At 42.8% G+C, this 17495-nt stretch overlaps 1 protein-coding gene across 2 annotated transcripts in view; it reads right to left on the bottom strand.

Annotated features, from left to right (window-relative positions):
- Positions 1-17495, bottom strand: part of RPIA (ribose 5-phosphate isomerase A) — a 52174-nt gene that overhangs the window by 9782 nt on the left and 24897 nt on the right. The window contains exons 4-9 of one of the 2 annotated variants that reach the window (XM_032243639.1): positions 8778-8837; positions 6489-6553; positions 5422-5490; positions 4487-4628; positions 3089-3188; positions 684-721 (exon numbers count right to left, since the gene is read on the bottom strand). In XM_032243639.1, the coding sequence (XP_032099530.1) occupies positions 684-721; positions 3089-3188; positions 4487-4628; positions 5422-5490; positions 6489-6553; positions 8778-8837 (474 nt within the window). The remainder of the gene's footprint in view (positions 1-683; positions 722-3088; positions 3189-4486; positions 4629-5421; positions 5491-6488; positions 6554-8777; positions 8838-17495) is intronic. The other variant, XM_032243640.1, reaches the window with a different exon arrangement.

The following is a 17495-nucleotide window of genomic DNA, read 5'->3' as shown; positions in this document are numbered from 1 at the left end:
GTACACTGCTCAGGTGATGGGTACAACAAAATCTCAGAATCACCACTAAAGAACTTACCCATGTAGCCAAAATTACCTGTTTCCCAACAACTATTGAAAAATTTTTAAAATTTAAAAACTCCAAAGACAGCTCCCAATAAACAAATAGAACAAATAAGATCGAGTAACGATCCAGCAACAAAAAGCCAACAGATAGAGCAAAGAGCTGCTGAACATAAATAAAGGTCCCAAGCGCCAAACTGTGCCTATGCAACTGGATCCTTCCAAAGATAAGCAAAGTAGCCACTCGAAACCCATTTTTTTCAAAATGTCCGCAATATAAGGAGAAAGGTTCCACTGATCCAAAAGAGAGTCAAACCAGGTTCTGAAAAGGCTTTAAAGATTAAAGAGCAGAGATGAATGAGCAGCAGTCTAAGGTAACACTTTAGAGCAACTTCTCTTTAAATTACTGAGATACTGGGTGTGACTGGCCTCCCCCAACTCCCCAATAAAATACAGTGGAAAGGACAGAGGATGCTAAATGTGTACCTAAAGGAAAGAACTCCAATAGCCCTGGCCCTTCAATAGAGAGTCACTCTGCTCTGGGTGGAACCCAACAAAACATCCAAGAGAGTTGTTCTCTAAGCACCCTCACATACTGCATATGAATGCACATGGAAACAGGTATAAACAGGGAAACTCACCCTGCTTCTCTTCTCCTGATATTGGTCCAGCCATGAGTCTAATGGACTCAATCAGGAAAAGAGAAAATGAGAAAAGATACAGCAAACCACTCTGATCATCCTGTAGATATCGCATTATATAATAGCTAGCTTCTTTTATCATTTTCCTCACTCTAAGTTCCTAATAAAACTCTGAACTTCTCTAGGATGCAGCTTCTACACACTTTTGTTTCAAGGATCACGTATGAGGAAAATCTCCTTACAGAGGACATCTCAGAATCTTAATAAGCCAAGAAAGGTCTAACCAGGAGCAAGAGTGCCATCTAGTGGGCAATGCAAGAAATTCACTTATATCACACCCACATTTGAGCCCTTTCCTCCCGAGGCTCTGGGTTTGTTTGCATTATCACCAAGGGCAAGCTCTCCCATTTTACTAACAGTGATCTGCAAATCTTCTCTCCCTCCTACCTTCTTGGCTCTTTAGTTCTTCCACTAAAAAGAGAATATTAACCAAGAGAATGAGTATAAGCCAACTCATCTTTTTGACTTAACGTGGTAAAAGGCTGTCAAAGACTAAAATAAAATAACAGACTAAAGTAGAATTGGGGCCAGGCACAGCAGCTCACACCTGTGATACTGGCACTTTGGGAGGCCAACGTAGACCTTGAACCCAGTTCAAGACCAGCCTAGGCAACATGGTGAAACCCTGTCTCTGCAAAAATTCAAAGCTTAGCCGGGCGCAGTGGTGTACATCTGTAGTCCCACCTACTGGGGAGGCTGAAACAGGAGAATTGTTTAAGCCCAGGAGGTCAATGCTGCAGTAAGCTGTGATCACACCACTGTACTCCAGCCTGGGTGACACAGTGAGATCCCGTCTCAAAAAATAAAGTAGAAGTGGAAGAATTAGCTTTTCATTACACAGCTTATATTCACACTATTTTCAATCCCAACTAGCAGGTGTATCTCAGCATCTTAGTATATTTAATTAATGGTAACAATAGTACCTTTCTTTCAAAGGATATAGTCAATCAACAAACACATCCTCTTCTGTAATGGGCACTGTTTTAACTCATTTAATCTACTCAACAACCTTATGAGGTAGGAATTAGAATTAACTAACCCCTTCTATACAGGAAGAAACTCAGGCACAGAGATGTTAACTAACTGCTAAAAGGTAACATGCCAGAGCACAGCTAGGTTAGGATCCTCATCCAGAATAGTCTGCTCCACTAAATTGGCCTGATAGGTTCTGTCAGCCAGTTCTGGCCCAAGAATACTCCATGATAAGGAATATTCCCTGTTAGACTCTTAGTCTCACAATATCCTAAGAAGCTGACACCTCTCAAGACTGCCTCCTCCTTTTATTCCCCTTGTACGAGCCCACTTCCTCCAGCCTGGATTAGGGCTCTAGCCTCATAACTCATCTCTACACTGCCCACACATCCTTCAGGTAGAGCCCCAGGCTGGCTCTTACTCCATCATTCCCTGGCACAGCTGCATTAGAGGCTTCCCATGGCTCTAAATGCTCATTTCACACAGCCTCTCCTCACCTGGTGCTTCGCAAGTGAGCACTGAACATTCAGGGTCTAGTGGCAGGCAACTTGGGGCGCCCATCTTGGTGCTGCTGTCTTTGGGCAAATGGCTTAACCTTCCTTGGCCAGTGTCCTGGCCTCTATAACTATCTCATCAAAGTGGGAACCAAAGGAAGCATTTTTAGACACTTAGCACCATGTCTAGTTTACATTACGCTACAGCATGGGTGAAGAACGACCTCTACACTACAGAATATCTTCACATTCCCCAAAAGAAGAAAGTTTTTGTGCACTCTAGACTCTCAGTATTCCTCTAGCAGAATTTAGCACATTCTGTCTTACTTGTAGGCATGGCTTCTACACAGACACACACAGATTTCTCCAGGTTTACATCAACTCTCCTTGAGGACACATTACATATCCTCTAGATTAAAGTATCCCCTGTAACACACAGGACAGCATCTTGCCTGTGGCCATGCATCCAATGAATGTGGATTAACTGAGCCACCTTTCCTCCCTGCTTAAGAATAGAGTCCACAAAAAGAGGGCACAATCCAGCTCCTGGAAGGAAAGGTTCTACCCTTTCCTTCCAGAGATAACGACTTTATTTTAAGGCAACACCCCCTCTGAACTTCCACCAGCTTCAGGACTATCCCAACTCAAACAGGCTATGAAATGCATGAGTAACAAAGCTGCTAGATAAGCAACAATTGTTGGGGGAAGGGAATACAGCAAAGGAGGTGAAGTTAAAAACCACAAACATGGTATAAAGGGAATTATTCTTTCCAATCAAGCCTTACAAAGCCCATGTCCATTATGCTTTCTGTGGCCAGATTTAGGGGCCAGTTATGAAGGGCATGGGTGTATATGCCTGGTGAATGCCACTCATGTTACCTGGTATCATTTTGATAGCTGTGTTCACTTCACTCCATTTGTGTACCCGGTCAAACTTCCAGTCCAAGATAAAATTCCCATTATCTGTCACCACAGGACCCTAGAAGATAATTCTCCACAGTGACCAAGGATGCAGATACAGGTAGGCAGAGAAGGACAGGAAAGTAGAAGGGATAACCAAAGACAAGTATGCATTTTAACCAGCTCCTACTTTGTGCTTTCTAGAAGGTGTGTTGTGAAATAGTAATAAGCAGGAGCTTTAAAATCAGACTTAGATTGGAGTCTTTTTTTTTTTTTTTTTTTTTTGAGATAGAATACAAGCCTCTTAACAAAAGTATCAAGTTATTTTTACTCACATGAGCTCCCACTATGACCATGTGAACATGGCACAATTATTACCACATTCCTATCTGATTTCTGGTTCATTGTTCTTACTTCCTTAAGTTACTCCATTCATTGCTCTTACCTACGTCCTTAAGTTACTACCTGGCTAATACGAAAAAGGGCAAGAAACAAGAGTTCAAAAGATAGTAAGAACACTAGCAGCAACATGGCTTTCAAACAAGAACTCTGGCAGGGTCAAGGTCAAACAACTTCTCCATTTCGTGTTGCATTGATTTCATGCGCCGACAGTCTCAACGTCAGTCTGAATGTCAGAGCATTGTACAGGCACTAGGAATAGAACTACAGTTTTTTTAAAAGTCACAGAAACACTGGGGACAAAATATATCAAAACAAAAATGTATCAGCATAGGGTAACAGATCTTTTCTGTATCCTCCAAACTTTTTATGTAGTTACATATGTAACTCTAGCTATCTTTTGGATTACTGTCTTTGCTTAAGTTTAAAACGGGGGAAAAGTTCTGTGCAATCCACTTTAGAAGCTAAAGAGAAACATGAAAAACTTGGACCATCTGGAGTGTATTCCTGGGGAAGAGTTCACATACCCCAAGAAATTCTACTTCTTGTCACATTTAACCACAAAATGAGAGGAAAAAGGAGGGAGAAAAGAAGTTACATCATGGAACCTAAAAAACTTTCTGCTCCAAACAGATTCCCAAAGCCAGTGTTTAACAGCTGCTAATCAGGGTGTTCCAGGCCTCAGGCACAAAGGTCAGATCACCTGACAATGTCAGAACCTGAGGGACAGAGAAAGAATCATTCCCCTATCTTTACAGAGTAGATGCACTGTATTAAGTGTGGTCTTGTCTACATGAGTTTGAATACAGAAACTAACACAAAGACAATTCTCTAGAAATAAACATCAATTTAAAAATAAATAAATAAAACTCAATGGCCTGGTGAAGGCACAGAGGACCTAACTGGAAGAGAAGGGAGGATACCACACTGAAAACTTGAGTGCACCCAACACACCCCGGGCCCAGTCAGGCCACTCACAGCCTTGTTGACAGCCATTCGAAGTTCAACCACGCCCCCAAACTTCTGGCTCACAGCTCGGCTCACCGGGACGTAGGCCATTGGGATGACCTCGATGGGGATTCCCTTGTGCCACTGATCACCAAGATTCTTTGAATCTTTCCTGGAAAGGAGTCAAAAAGTACAATAAAAGTAAATAAGCTCAACAGTACAGGCAAACACCAAATTCAGGAATGGGATTAATTAGATGGTAGGAAGGCAAGGAAAGTGATCAAGGGCAGTAAACATGGGGCTTCAAATGAATTAGCTATTTCACTATACAGGAAAAGAGCTATCTGAAATAAATATGATAAAAATGTTAAAATCTGATATTGCAGGCTTGTGGGTATGTAGGTGTTTAATATTTATGCTTTTCCTGTGGCTATATTTTGCAAGTAAATACACACATACACATATTTGAAATTAACATGCTCAGCACAAGTGCTTTTGACCAGACTCCTTGAAGGAGCATCTGAGAGCCCAGTCAAAGACCATCAATGACACCAGTCACGTGCAGCAAACCCTGACCCAAGAAGAAGCAGGGCATGCTGAGTCACTGCTGATAGGCAGGGCACACCCTGCTTCATCTGAGGCTCCCTGTGAGGATCCAGTGAGTGACATGACACATGAGAGCATGCTCTACTAACAGGGTGACAAGCTGTTTTCCCCCTTCCACTGAATACATGAAACAGTGCTAGAGATCCTGGCTGCAGATAACAGTGATGTAATCGGCAACATCAACCTTCAGCCTGGTAGCAGAATATAAGGTCTCCTAGACACTGTATCAAGCCCTAGCCATCAGTCTCAGAAAGTCACAGTCCCTGCAGCGCTCCATTTCCTGTTTCACTAAAATGAAGATGAGGCTTGGGAGTCCAATCTACCTCATCAGTTGGCAGTTCAGACACCAGAAACTGTACCTGAAATCAGCGATCACAATGAAGCGACTAGCATAGCCAGCCACAATCTTCTCCTGGGTTAGGCAGCCTCTGTGGATAGGAAAGAAGGAAATGAACACAGGAGTAAGACAAAAATCTCAGTTTGGGAACTAAGGTCAAATATAGGAATCCCAAATCCACTCAATCCTGACACTTAGAGAGAAATTTTAATTTTTAAACGGACAGCCCCAATGCCATCATGCTGCTGCCAGTAAACAGACTATAGAAGCATTACCCTGTGTCTAGGAGAAACCTAGAAGGTTCCCATTCAGGCAAGGCATAATTCCATCCAAATGCATCTGAGAGGAAGCACTGTGTTCAGGGAGACGTCAACTGAAGATGGCATGAATGGGAGGGTCTAGAAGCTGAGGAGGGCATGCTTTGGACAACCTGCCCTATAGACTATTTGCCAATAAGGGCGATGAAGTGGAGAGAGCCCAGAGCAATGAATCAGCAGATGTGGGTCCAGTTCTACCTCTAAGGTTTAGCAGCTAAATTATCTCACTTCTGCAGTTGACAGAAAAGTGATTTTAAACAAATGCTGTATCACTCAATGGTCTGCTTGATTATAAGAACCAGCAGAACAGGATTTCACCTTTTTCAACTCACCATTCCCATCACTTCCCAAATCAGCACTGAAGAAATACCCGATTAATGTTTCCAAAGGAACAAAAAATACCCCTAACTGCTCACAGAGGTTAGCACAGCTTTAAAGCAAAAGTCACACATGGGTATCCACAGACCTAACAATCTAGCCCAGTATAATTTTGATTTGCCTTAAGTTTTTAAAGTTTCAATCAACAAAAGAACACAGATCCACAGAGAATCCATTACGATAAATAACCTCACTAAAGAGGACCAGGCTGTCACTAAATTGCTGCTAATGACCAGAAATGCTGAGCTGGGTCTAAGGCCATATGCTATCAACAGCCTAGGAGAAAGACAAACTTGCATATGTCACAGAGGCATTTGTTTATTCTGTATCCATATTGCTTTGCTAAAGATTAACTGGCAGATACTCTTCAGCACAAAAGCCCCTCAACACTCACCCGCCGCCCTTGATGAGATTGAGATCAGCATCTACTTCATCAGCACCATCTATGGCAAGGTCGATCTGTATAAGGGGAAAGTAAAGATACAAAAACCACTGGAGGAGAGGCTCTGTGCTAAGTCTGAGCATGCAATAGCTCCTCAGATACTCAGCAGCCCTATTAGCTAATTCCAGTACTCCCACTTAACAAATCAAGAAATTGAGCTGCAAGAGGTTAAGCTGCTCCACTAGGATCAAAGGGAAACAGCACAGGGCTTGGGACTCTAACCTGGTACAGTTTTTACCCACAAGACTATGTTCCCTCTTCTCGTTGAGGGGCTTCTCTATGGACAAGCTGCAGTTATTTAGAGCATGGATTTGCAGTGTGGTATCACCGCCACAAGAGGCAAATATTGGTCGTTGGTAGGGGAATAAAAAATCTTAGACATTACATTGAGTTTTGGCCCACCGAAGGGCCAATATAGTAATATCTGTGCTACTAAATTCCAATGAGGGTGAGGAAAATACCAAAAAAAGTTGATTCAGAAGTCTCTACTAACTGTGAGCAAACTCACAGGCAATTTCAACTGGACATCAGGAAGTTGATGTGTTCCTGAACTGGAAATTATTTGGGGCATTGCCACTAAGACCCCACTTGTCTGGGCTCAATTAAGAAGCTCCACCACAAGCCCCAAAGGCAGCTGAGGGGCAAACAAGTTCATCTAGCCTTCAAAATTCAAAATCAAGAAAGTGACACATTTCTCATCACTCATGGTACTCTGCATGGACAATGTAGGAACCCCAAGTACATTTTTAAAGACAACAAGCAGTATGCAGGGTACAAATTTTATTCATAGTACAGTTACTAAATTGCTTGGTATGGCTGGCATGGCACAGGTATAAAAATACAGTTCCTACTGCAACAGGACTACTAAAGAAAAAAAATATATATATTTATATATATATATATATATGTAAAACAGTATATATATATATATATATATATATATATATATATATACTGTTCCACATGGGTCACACTTGCTTCCAGCCTTTTACAGATTCCGGCCTTTGTCTGAAGTTACAGCTGGCACTGCCCTCCCCAAGCCTGCATTAGCCCCGAGCCAAGCTGCACTGTGGCAATTCTCTGGGGTATGGAAAGTGGCAACCTTTTCTGTCTGGGCTCCAGGCCCACCTTCAGCCCAAACCACTCTCTTCACAGCTGCTGAACACATGATCAGCCTGTGCCCCTGACTCTGCCCACAGAAATCCTCAAGTCCTTCCCATAGTTCCTGCTAACCCCTGTGAGGCCCATGTGTACCACAGAAATGTGGGTTACTAGGTCACCATCAAGTTTCAACCCCCAGACTGGTTTTCCAGGTGCCATTAAACTACCCCACTTTTCCTATCCAGCTTTGTTTTCCCTCTCCCCACCAGGCACCAATGCAGTCCATTTACTCTGTCCTATCACCCCAGCCAGTCTAAGCAATGTCCATACACTCACACACCCACGTGGAGCTGTTCCTGTGGTTCCCACCTACCACTCTCTGGAATGTTCTCTACTGCCTTTGCCACTTGGCCTTTACAGCTCAATTCAAACTTTACCTCTTCCCATGAAACTCTTCTAACTAGCATTAATCTAGAATAGATGTGTCTGAGTTCAAATTCTGATTCTGTCACTTAAAAACTGTGGCCTGAGAAGTATGACTTACCCTCTCAATGCCTTTTTCACGTCTATAAAATGGGAAAATTATGGTACCCTATCTTCAAGAATACTGGAGATAAAACAGTTTAATATGGGTACAGCAATTAGAAAAAGCTGGTACATAATAATGGCTCAGAAAATGCCAGCTAGGGTGCATGATGCTGCTCACCCTCACCAACTGCAGTCTCCTCTGGACTGCCCCTGTGTTAGTCTTTACCACAAAACTTACCATGTTTTCAAATGTCCATGGCTGCCTCAGATGAATCTTCCTTACCTCCGCTTAGGGGCAAGCTCCATGAGCTGGCTCACTCTTATACCTCTGTACAAAGACCTCAAGAAGCCCTTGATGCAGCCCTGGGCCCACTTCCCTTCATTACATCCACACTGACCCCTCATGGTTAAACCACAAGGAACGTGGTAAAAATGAACCACCTCGGCACTTGTGACCTCAGCCAGAATTAACACTCAGGGTCCTAGGAGAAAACTTAACACAACTGACATTTTCCCTAGATTTGACAAGACATCTGGAACCCACAAACAAGTGACAGCTATGAACAAGTGGAGAGAAACACTCAGCAGTCTGCCTCTGAGTGGTGATCTTACCTCTGGGTGTCGATCCAGGTCACTAAGGGTCAAGCCATACTGCAGGATGAGCTGACGGGCCTGTGGAAGACAGGGAAGGGCAACAATGATCACTTACTTGAGCTCATGGCAAGGATTCTCAGAATTCTTTTGGATTTAAGTGTTCCACATCCTGCCCAGGCTCTCTCCCAAAATCCAGCATGGCCCACCAAGAGGTAGGAGATCTAGCCCCATGAATGGTAAAACTAACTGCTGATTAAACCTGGGAGCTGGAAAGAGGCAAACGGCACAGCAAGGACTGTGTTCCAATGCAAAGCTAAGAGCTCCTCCTCAGTGACTCACAACAAAAGAGAATGCCATGGCATCCTAAAGCTTCTGGCAAAACAAGCGTGACAAAAAATTCCTATCATAGAACCAAATCCACAAAATATCAAAAAAGTTATTTTTTTCTTTTTTTTTTTTTAAACTTGGGATGATCCAGGTCAACAAAAAAGCTTTTAAAGCAATCCAATGGTACAAAAAAAAAGACTGAAGAAGATCATTATGAATTGACACGGAGTGATTTCCAACCCATACTGTTAGGTAACTATGAGGAAAAGAATACATACACTTAAAAATGCCAGAATCCAGAGGAACTAAGTGAGGAAGTCGGCAAATTTAGCACAGTGGACTGTGAGAGATTTAGGATGTTTGTGAAAAAGTCAGCCCCACTGACTTTATAATCGTGCCTCTGAGCTAACCTTTTTAAAAAGGTGACAAAAGGGGAGAGTGGTGGTTACAGCCATCATATGGCTCTGAGCAGGATTCGTGGCTGGAATATAGGTCTCAAACCTTCATGTTTGAATACCCAAGTCCCAGTGATGCAGGTTTATGCTCGTGTCATTGCTTATAATGTACAGAAACCAAAGGATGGAGAACTTTTTTGTAAAGACATACCTCGACAACATTTTCCAATTAAAATGAAAAGCAACTGAGATTAACAATCAGCATGTACAGGTTCTAATCTTAAATGAGCCAGCCCTGTGACCCCTGGCAAGTTTTCTCATCTATAAAAAGGTAGAGACAGATGAAATGACCAAGGCCAACCTTCCAAACTAAAATCCTAAGACTCTAAGACTAAAGCATAAAGATCTTGAAAATTATAATGTTGGATGGATCCTGATTCAAACAAACTAAAAAATATATTTTTAAAGGATAAGACAATAGAAAAACTTTGAGCCCCAGATTTGATGTTATTAAAAATTATTGATGTTATTAGAAATTACTGCCTTTTGTTAGTATTGTTGTGATGTTCAAAAGACTCCCAATTTTTCAAAGTGACATATGAAATATATTCAATGAAATGATATTATGCCTGGAATTTGTTTTGAAATAACAAGAGGCTGGAGCGCTATTTAGGTATGGATGAAACAGGATTGGCTGTGAACTGATAATTATTGAAACTGGAAGCTGAGTATACGGAAGTTCATTTTATTGTTCTCTCTTTCTAAACTTTGAAATTTTCCGTAATAAAAAGCTAAAATAAAATGCTGGCTAAGCCAGTTAAAAAAAAAAAAAAAAAAAACTTATCATTTTGTACTCGAGAAATATATACTGAAAAGGAAAATATCCAAAACAGTATTGCTAGATTATTTCTTAATTCTTAGATTCCTCCAAAAGTACTATTAGAACTATGCAGCCATTAAAAAAAAAAAAAAGGAGATCATGTCCTTTTCGGGAACATGGATGGAGCCAGAGGCCATTATCCATAGCAAACTAATGCAGGAACAAAAAACCAAATGCCACATGTTCTCCCTTGTAAATGGGAGCTAACAGAGGGTAACAACACACTGGGGCTGACCGAAGGATAGAGGGTGAAGGGTGGGTGGAGGGAGAGGATCAGGAAAAATAACTAAGTGGGTACTAGGCTTAACACCTGGGTGACAAAATAATCTGTACAACAAACCCCCATGACATGAGTTTACTTATATAACAAACCTGTATATGTACCCCTGAACTTTAACGTTTAAAAATATAAAATAAATTAGCATTAGAGAAACCTAACTTCAGATCTGAGACTATAAAAACATTGGAAAGTGGCCTGAAAGATGGCCCCAATAATCCTCACCTCCTGATATTCATCCCTTTGGGTCATCCCTTCCCACACTGTCCCAGAGTTGGTCTGTGTGACCAATGGCAGGCACAAAGCAGAGGTGATGATATGACACTTCTGAGATTAGTTTATAACACTGCAGAGGGAGGGAAGGGGTAAGGGTGCAGAGTGGCAAACTTCTCTTTCTATCTCTCCTCTCTCACATGGGGTATTAAGCCAATCACTAGCACATCACTAACAGCTGGGCACTGTGGCTCATGCCCATAATCCCAGCACTTTGGGAAGTCGAGGTGGGTAGATCATTTGAATTTAGGAGTTCGAGACCAGCCTGATCAACATGATGAAACCCTGTCACTACTAAAAATACAAAAATTAGCTGGACATCACAGTGCCCACCTGTAATCCCAGCTACTCAGGAGGCTGAGGCAGGAGGATCACCTGAGCCCAGGGGGTGGAGGTTGTAGTGAGCTGAGATCGCACCAGTACACTCCAGCCTGGGTGACAGAGTGAGACTCTGTCTCAAAAACAAAAAAAAACCACACTGCTAACTAAAAATGACATTTTAAAAATAGCTGTCGCCGGGCGCGGTGGCTCAAGCCTGTAATCCCAGTACTTAGGGAGGCCGAGGCGGGTGGATCACGAGGTCAAGAGATCGAAACCATCCTGGTCAACATGGTGAAACCCCGTCTCTACTAAAAATACAAAAAATTAGCTGGGCATGGTGGCGCGTGCCTGTAATCCCAGCTACTCAGGAGGCTGAGGCAGGAGAATTGCCTGAACCCAGGAGGCGGAGGTTGCGGTGAGCCGAGATCGCGCCATTGCACTCCAGCCTGGGTAACAAGAGTGAAACTCCGTCTCAAAAAAAAAAAAAAAAAAAAATAGCTGTCATGTCCTGGACAAGGAGTTGGCTCTCCTTCCCCTAAAAGGCACATTATCTCTACTTCTTCTCTACCATATACTTACATGAATGTAGCATTAATTCTTTGAACATTTGTGGCATGCCAGGCACCACACTGGACACCAAAGATAGTAACACACACTCTCTGTGCACAAGGGCCTCTGTATTCTTATATAAATGTATATACCTTAAATTGGGGGTGTCCAGTCTTTTGGTTTCTCTGGGCCACATTGGAAGAAGAACTGTCCTGGGCCACACATAAAATACACTAACACTAACAATAGCTGGTGAGCTAAATAAAACACACACACACACACACACACACACACACACACGTCAATGTTTTAAGAAGGTTTATGAATTTGTGTTGGACCACATTCAAAGCCATCTTGGGCCATGGGTTGGACAAGCTTGCCTTAAATGATCATTACAACCAGCTGAGCTATGCCTCCTCACCACAACCACCAGCCAGCAACCCCAGTACCTGACCAAACCTGACCAAAGCCTGGTTGGTGAGCACTGTCTATTTCTGCAGCTAGGAGGCCCACTGTGCTTCCCTTGCATATCCTCATATCCCCACTCTCAACTTCTGCAAGCCCTGGGATTCTCCCATCTTCCCCAGCAGACAATAAGCAACACCTGAAGGGGAGCATCTGTACTCCCTTAAAACAGTTCTGTGCCCCCATTCACAACACGGGGCTCAGGAATTCTGCCAGTTTGTGAGGATGAACAACCAAAGTCTGGGCCCCTGTACAACGACTTCAAGATCCCACTAAGACGGGACACTTTAAGTCTGTTCCCATCAGCAAGTTCTCCAGTTCTCCCTTCTCCCCACCTGTGACTTGCCTCCCCGCAGGACCTCTTTGAGTGGACCTGCAGCTCTACAGAGAAGATTACAAATGGCAATAGCCTCATCCTTCCTGTTAGGTTGAATTGTGCTCCCCCAAAAAAAGACCTATTGAAGTTCTAAGCCTCAGTACTTCAGAATGTGACATTTTATGGAGACAACGTCTTTAGAGAGGTAATCAAATTCAAATGAGGTCATTAGAGTAAGCTCTAAATCAATATGACAGGTGTACACAGAAACAAATATGAACGTGCAGGCAGAGATTAGGGGGATGGGCCTACAAGCCAAGGAATATCAAAGGAACCAGCAACCCACCAAGACAGTTAGGAAGAAGGCACAGAACAGATTCTCCTTCACAGTCTCGGAGAACCAATTCTGCCAACACCTTGATGTCAGAGTGCTAGCCTCCAGAACTCTGAGACAATACACTGCTGGGGTTTTTTTTTTAAGCTATTCAGTCTGTGGAACCTTGCTTTGGCAGCCTTAGCAAACTGGTGCATGGAGTTCAACAAACAACGTGGGGTTTTAACCCACCACTGGCTCAGTGAGCATATGCAGCACCTGGTGCTCCACTGAGCTGCATCTGCTAGACACCAGAAGCTTCCAATTGGCAAGCAAAAGGATCTTTGGAGTGTGCTGAGTAAACATCCCTGCCTGCCTCTTCTGACAAGAGCTCTGGAAAGTGCAAGAGAGCAGGAAAGCTAATGATTAGCTTGTGATTCTGAAGCAAGGCAAGACGCAAACCCCACAGCTGGTACCTCTAAACATCTCTTGTGATTAGGGACAGTGGCACATGGGAGGCTAGCGGTACTTCTGTTTTCCCTTAATTTCACCATAAAACCTGAAAATGTAGTTTTATTATTTCACAAAATGTAGTTCTCAGGTTTTATAGTGCTGACATAGCAGAAGGGTAAACATTTTCCTTTCTACTACCTAATCCAGGTAGAATTGAAGGCAGAGTGAGCAATAAATACTATTTTTGGTTTAAACCAGTTCTGGCTTTCCAGTGCTTTACCTTCTTCCTTACCTGCCACCTTTAAAATTAAAGACCTTTAATTTTAAAGAGCAAATCTACCAAAATCATTTAAATCCCTGCAGGTTTACTTGTTTAAAAAGCAGGGCATGAAGCTGTTGAGGCTCAGAAAACAATACCTTAAAATAAAAGCCTCAGAAACACCCTCAGGAGCTGCCAAGTGGGTGCGGTAGCTCACACCTGTAATCCCTGCACTTTGGGAGGCCAGGCAGGCAAATTACCTGAGGTCAGGAGCTCAAGACCAGCCTGGCCAATATGGTGAAACCTCATCTCTACTAAAAATACAAAAAAATTAGCTGGGTATACTGCCACCCGCCTGTAATCCCAGCTACTTGGGAGGCTGAGGCATGAGAATCACTTGAACCTTGGAGGTGGAGGTCACAGTGAGCCGAGATCAGACCATTGAACTCCAACCTGGTGACTCTCTCAAAAAAAAGAAAGAAAAGGAAAAGAAGAGTGAAAGGGAGGAAGGGAGGGAAGGGGGGAGGGTGGAAGGGAAGGAAGAAAGAACAAGGAATGAAGAAAAGGAAGGAAGAGAAGGAAAGGAAAGGGAAAGGAAAAGAAAGAGAAAGGAAAAGAAAAAAAGAAAAGAAAGAAATATCTTCAGAAACAAAAGCTTCTCTCAATTTATCCTGTGCTCTTGACTCTGGTGCCTCATGCTCCCCTGAGGACAGCCACAGAAACTAGAATCCTTCCTCAAAGGTCACAGAAACCACAGCCACTTTCCTTTTCCCTTTCCCTCAAAGACAGACATAAAACTGTGAAAGGAAAATAAATCTTGGGGCCCCAAAATCACTCAAGCTAGGAACTGCTTAGGGCAAACCTGCCTCCCATTCTATTCAGTCACCCCTCTGCTCAGTCTGATTGCCCCCTTAGGAAAGACTAATCAGAAACTCAAAAGAATGCAACCATTTGTTTCTTATCTACCTATGACCTGGAAGCCCCCTTCCAGCTTCAAGTTGTCCCACCCTACCAGATGGAACCAAAGTTTATCTTGAATATATTGATTGATATCTCGTGTCTCCCTAAAAAGTATAAAACCAAACTGCTCTGACCTCCCTGGACACATGTCGTCAGGACCTCTTGAGGCTCTGTCATGGGTATGTGTCCTCAACTTTGGCAAAATAAATATTCTACATTAACTGAAACCTGTCTCAGATTTTCAGGGTTCACATTTTGGTAACCATGGAGAGATTCTGAGTGGAAGTACCCCTGACCTTGACAAATCTCCTATCAGTGCTTGGTACTAGCATGAGCTAATTTTATGGCTCAAACCAACAGGACAATTAGCTGAGGTCTGGGAGTACCCCTCCAGGGAATCCCTGATCTCCCCAAATATAGTCAAGATCTAAAGTTTATCTGGCTGTACAACTCCCCCTTTTTTTGGAGTTTTACTTTTCCTGTTTCCATGACAATGGAAGGCAGGTAACTCGTTCATGGAGTTTGAGCACACTCTCAGCAGGGAATATGAATACAAGTTTTATTTGTTTTTTCTGTTTGTTTCCTCCTGCTTCTAGTGTGGTAGAAAGGAGTCTTTAGCCTAAGACCTATCCCGAGATAAGTCGCTGAATTAGGGTTTTGTGTTGTCTGAAGTTTAACAGCCAGCTGGTCTTAATTTCTCCTTACCATTAGAGCACAGTGATAATATTGTTAGGGTTTGTTGTTGTTGTTTTGTTGTTTGTTCAGGTCTTTCTCCTTACAGGTTTGACCAACTCTACATGACTTGGATCAAATCTTAGTAAGAATTCCAAATTTATGGGTAACAACCTTCTCTAATTTGGCTAAAATTCCTCGCAGGTGCAAAAGAGGAAAAAAAACAAAACAAAAACAAACAAAAAAGTGTGCTTGGTTTCTGTGTTTGCTTCCTATCTTAAACAAACAAAAGTTCTTTCATTTACTTTTCTTCTACCTTATACCTCCTTCCCCCTTTGCCATCTGCAGTACCAAAAAAAATCTAGAGGTTTGTAATGACTTGAACCCCTTTAAAGAATTCAGAACAAAGGTGCCACTCACCCTTTTGGTGTGTTCTGCTTTCTTTGTGGAGTTCCAAGAGGCATGGACAGATTCTTCTTAGGTCTAAAGCTCTGTTTTCCTGTACTGCGTGACCTGACCTCTTTGGCTTTAGGGGTACCAGAGATTACCCCGTACCATAAGAGGATTTGACCATGGTGCGTATAATGGAGGACGAGAGCTACAAAGTAGGAGTCACTGAACACAGTTTACAGGAAGTAGTCTTGGCTACTGTTTTTTTTCTCCTAGGAAGGTGTTGTTTAAGGATCCTAATACTAGTTCAGAAATGCATCCTAAGGGGGTCTTCTCTATTTCTTTTTTCTCCCAAAATTAATCACAATTTAGCTTGTCTGTGCGCACTGGAGCAAGAAACTGAGCTGTTGTTTTCAAAGGTAAAAAGAGACTGAGTTTTCTCAGCTCCAAAGAGAAAGGGCATTTGCTCCTCCCAGCCAAAAGGCAACCCGGGTTACCAGGGGCCTCATGGGAATGTCTCGGGGGTTGACACCCAAGAGCTCCCCGCCTCCCAGCCCGGCGACATACAGCAGCCCCCCAGGGAAATCCCTAACAAGTTAATTTTTTTAAAAGGTTCACCCAGGAAACACACATAAGGGCTGATCACCCAGCACTGTGAGCTCTCTCAGAGGTCACAGAACTCTGAAAGAAAGAAACTGAGAAACCTAAGAGTGCAGAAATGACTCAGTGCTGACACTCTGTGGAGTCCTGTCCACAAGCAGCACACATTGATCCGCCACACAAAAATCCTAGGCCGGCCGGGCGTGGTGGCTCACGCCTGTAATCCAAGCACTTTGGAGGCCAAGGTGGGCGGATCACCTGAGGTCGGGAGTTCAAGACCAGTCTGACCAATATGTTGAAACCCTATCTTAAAAAAAAAAAAAATCCTAGGTCACAGCTCAGTTCCTCCTTGTAAGAAAAAAAAAAGTGGGAAACAATCTAAGAATGAGAAGAAAACAAAAAGGACCCCCTTTCAAGCACTCGGTAGGTTTTATGACACTTCTACTTGCCAGAGTTTATGTAAAATGGAAGTAATGATACAAGATACATGAAAGAAATTATTTAGGCAGACAGTGAGGACAAAAAGTCCTTGGCAAAGTTTCCTTTCTAACAAAAAGTAGCCCAAGAAATTATTATTTTTTCCTAACAAAGAGCAGTCTGAAAAATTGAGGTACAAACACAGATAAGCAAACTGGAAGGGAATGCTGGCAGCTGCGTCAACAGAAAACAGATACCTGGGAGCCAGGCATGTCCACCATGGAAGCTACACCTTCCCTGTTTTTGTTAGTGCATGTACAGTAAGAAAGAAATGAGCAACATGGCACAGCTCAGGCAGAGAGCCCAACTGCATAATAAAAGATTAGAGTGGGGGCTACCAGAAATTTGCACCCTATGCAAATGGCATACCTGGTCCTAACCAGTTTTCCATGTCCTATATAGATCAGATACCACCTCACCACCAGCTCATCTATAAAAACCCCCTGCATGTCACCACAAATCTGGCAACCCATTTTTCAGGACCCCTTTCTGTAGCAGAGCACTACTGTGTTTCTTTCACCTATTAAATTACCACTCTTAACCTCACTCTTTGTGTGTCTGTGTCCTTGATCTCTGTGGCCGTGAGATGATGAACCTTGGGTATTACCCCAGACAACAAGGTGGCTTCAGTAATATGGTCTTTGTGCACATTTACATTAAGGAAAAAAAGCCCTAAGGTCAACCTGCAAACTACAGAGTTCCTAAATCCTCTTTTTCTCTCTTTTTATTTTCTGCCTGTTTTAAATCCACTGTTATTTTTCTATTAAGATAAAAACCACTGTTTGGATCCAACTGGTTCTTTTTGCAAG

This window comes from Sapajus apella, unplaced genomic scaffold, assembly GCF_009761245.1.
Source record: "Sapajus apella isolate SASKATOON/1434 unplaced genomic scaffold, GSC_monkey_1.0 scaffold52, whole genome shotgun sequence".
NCBI lineage: Eukaryota > Metazoa > Chordata > Mammalia > Primates > Cebidae > Sapajus > Sapajus apella.
The sequence above is the reverse complement of the archived record's forward strand: the minus strand, read 5'-3'. Positions and strand labels throughout refer to the sequence as shown.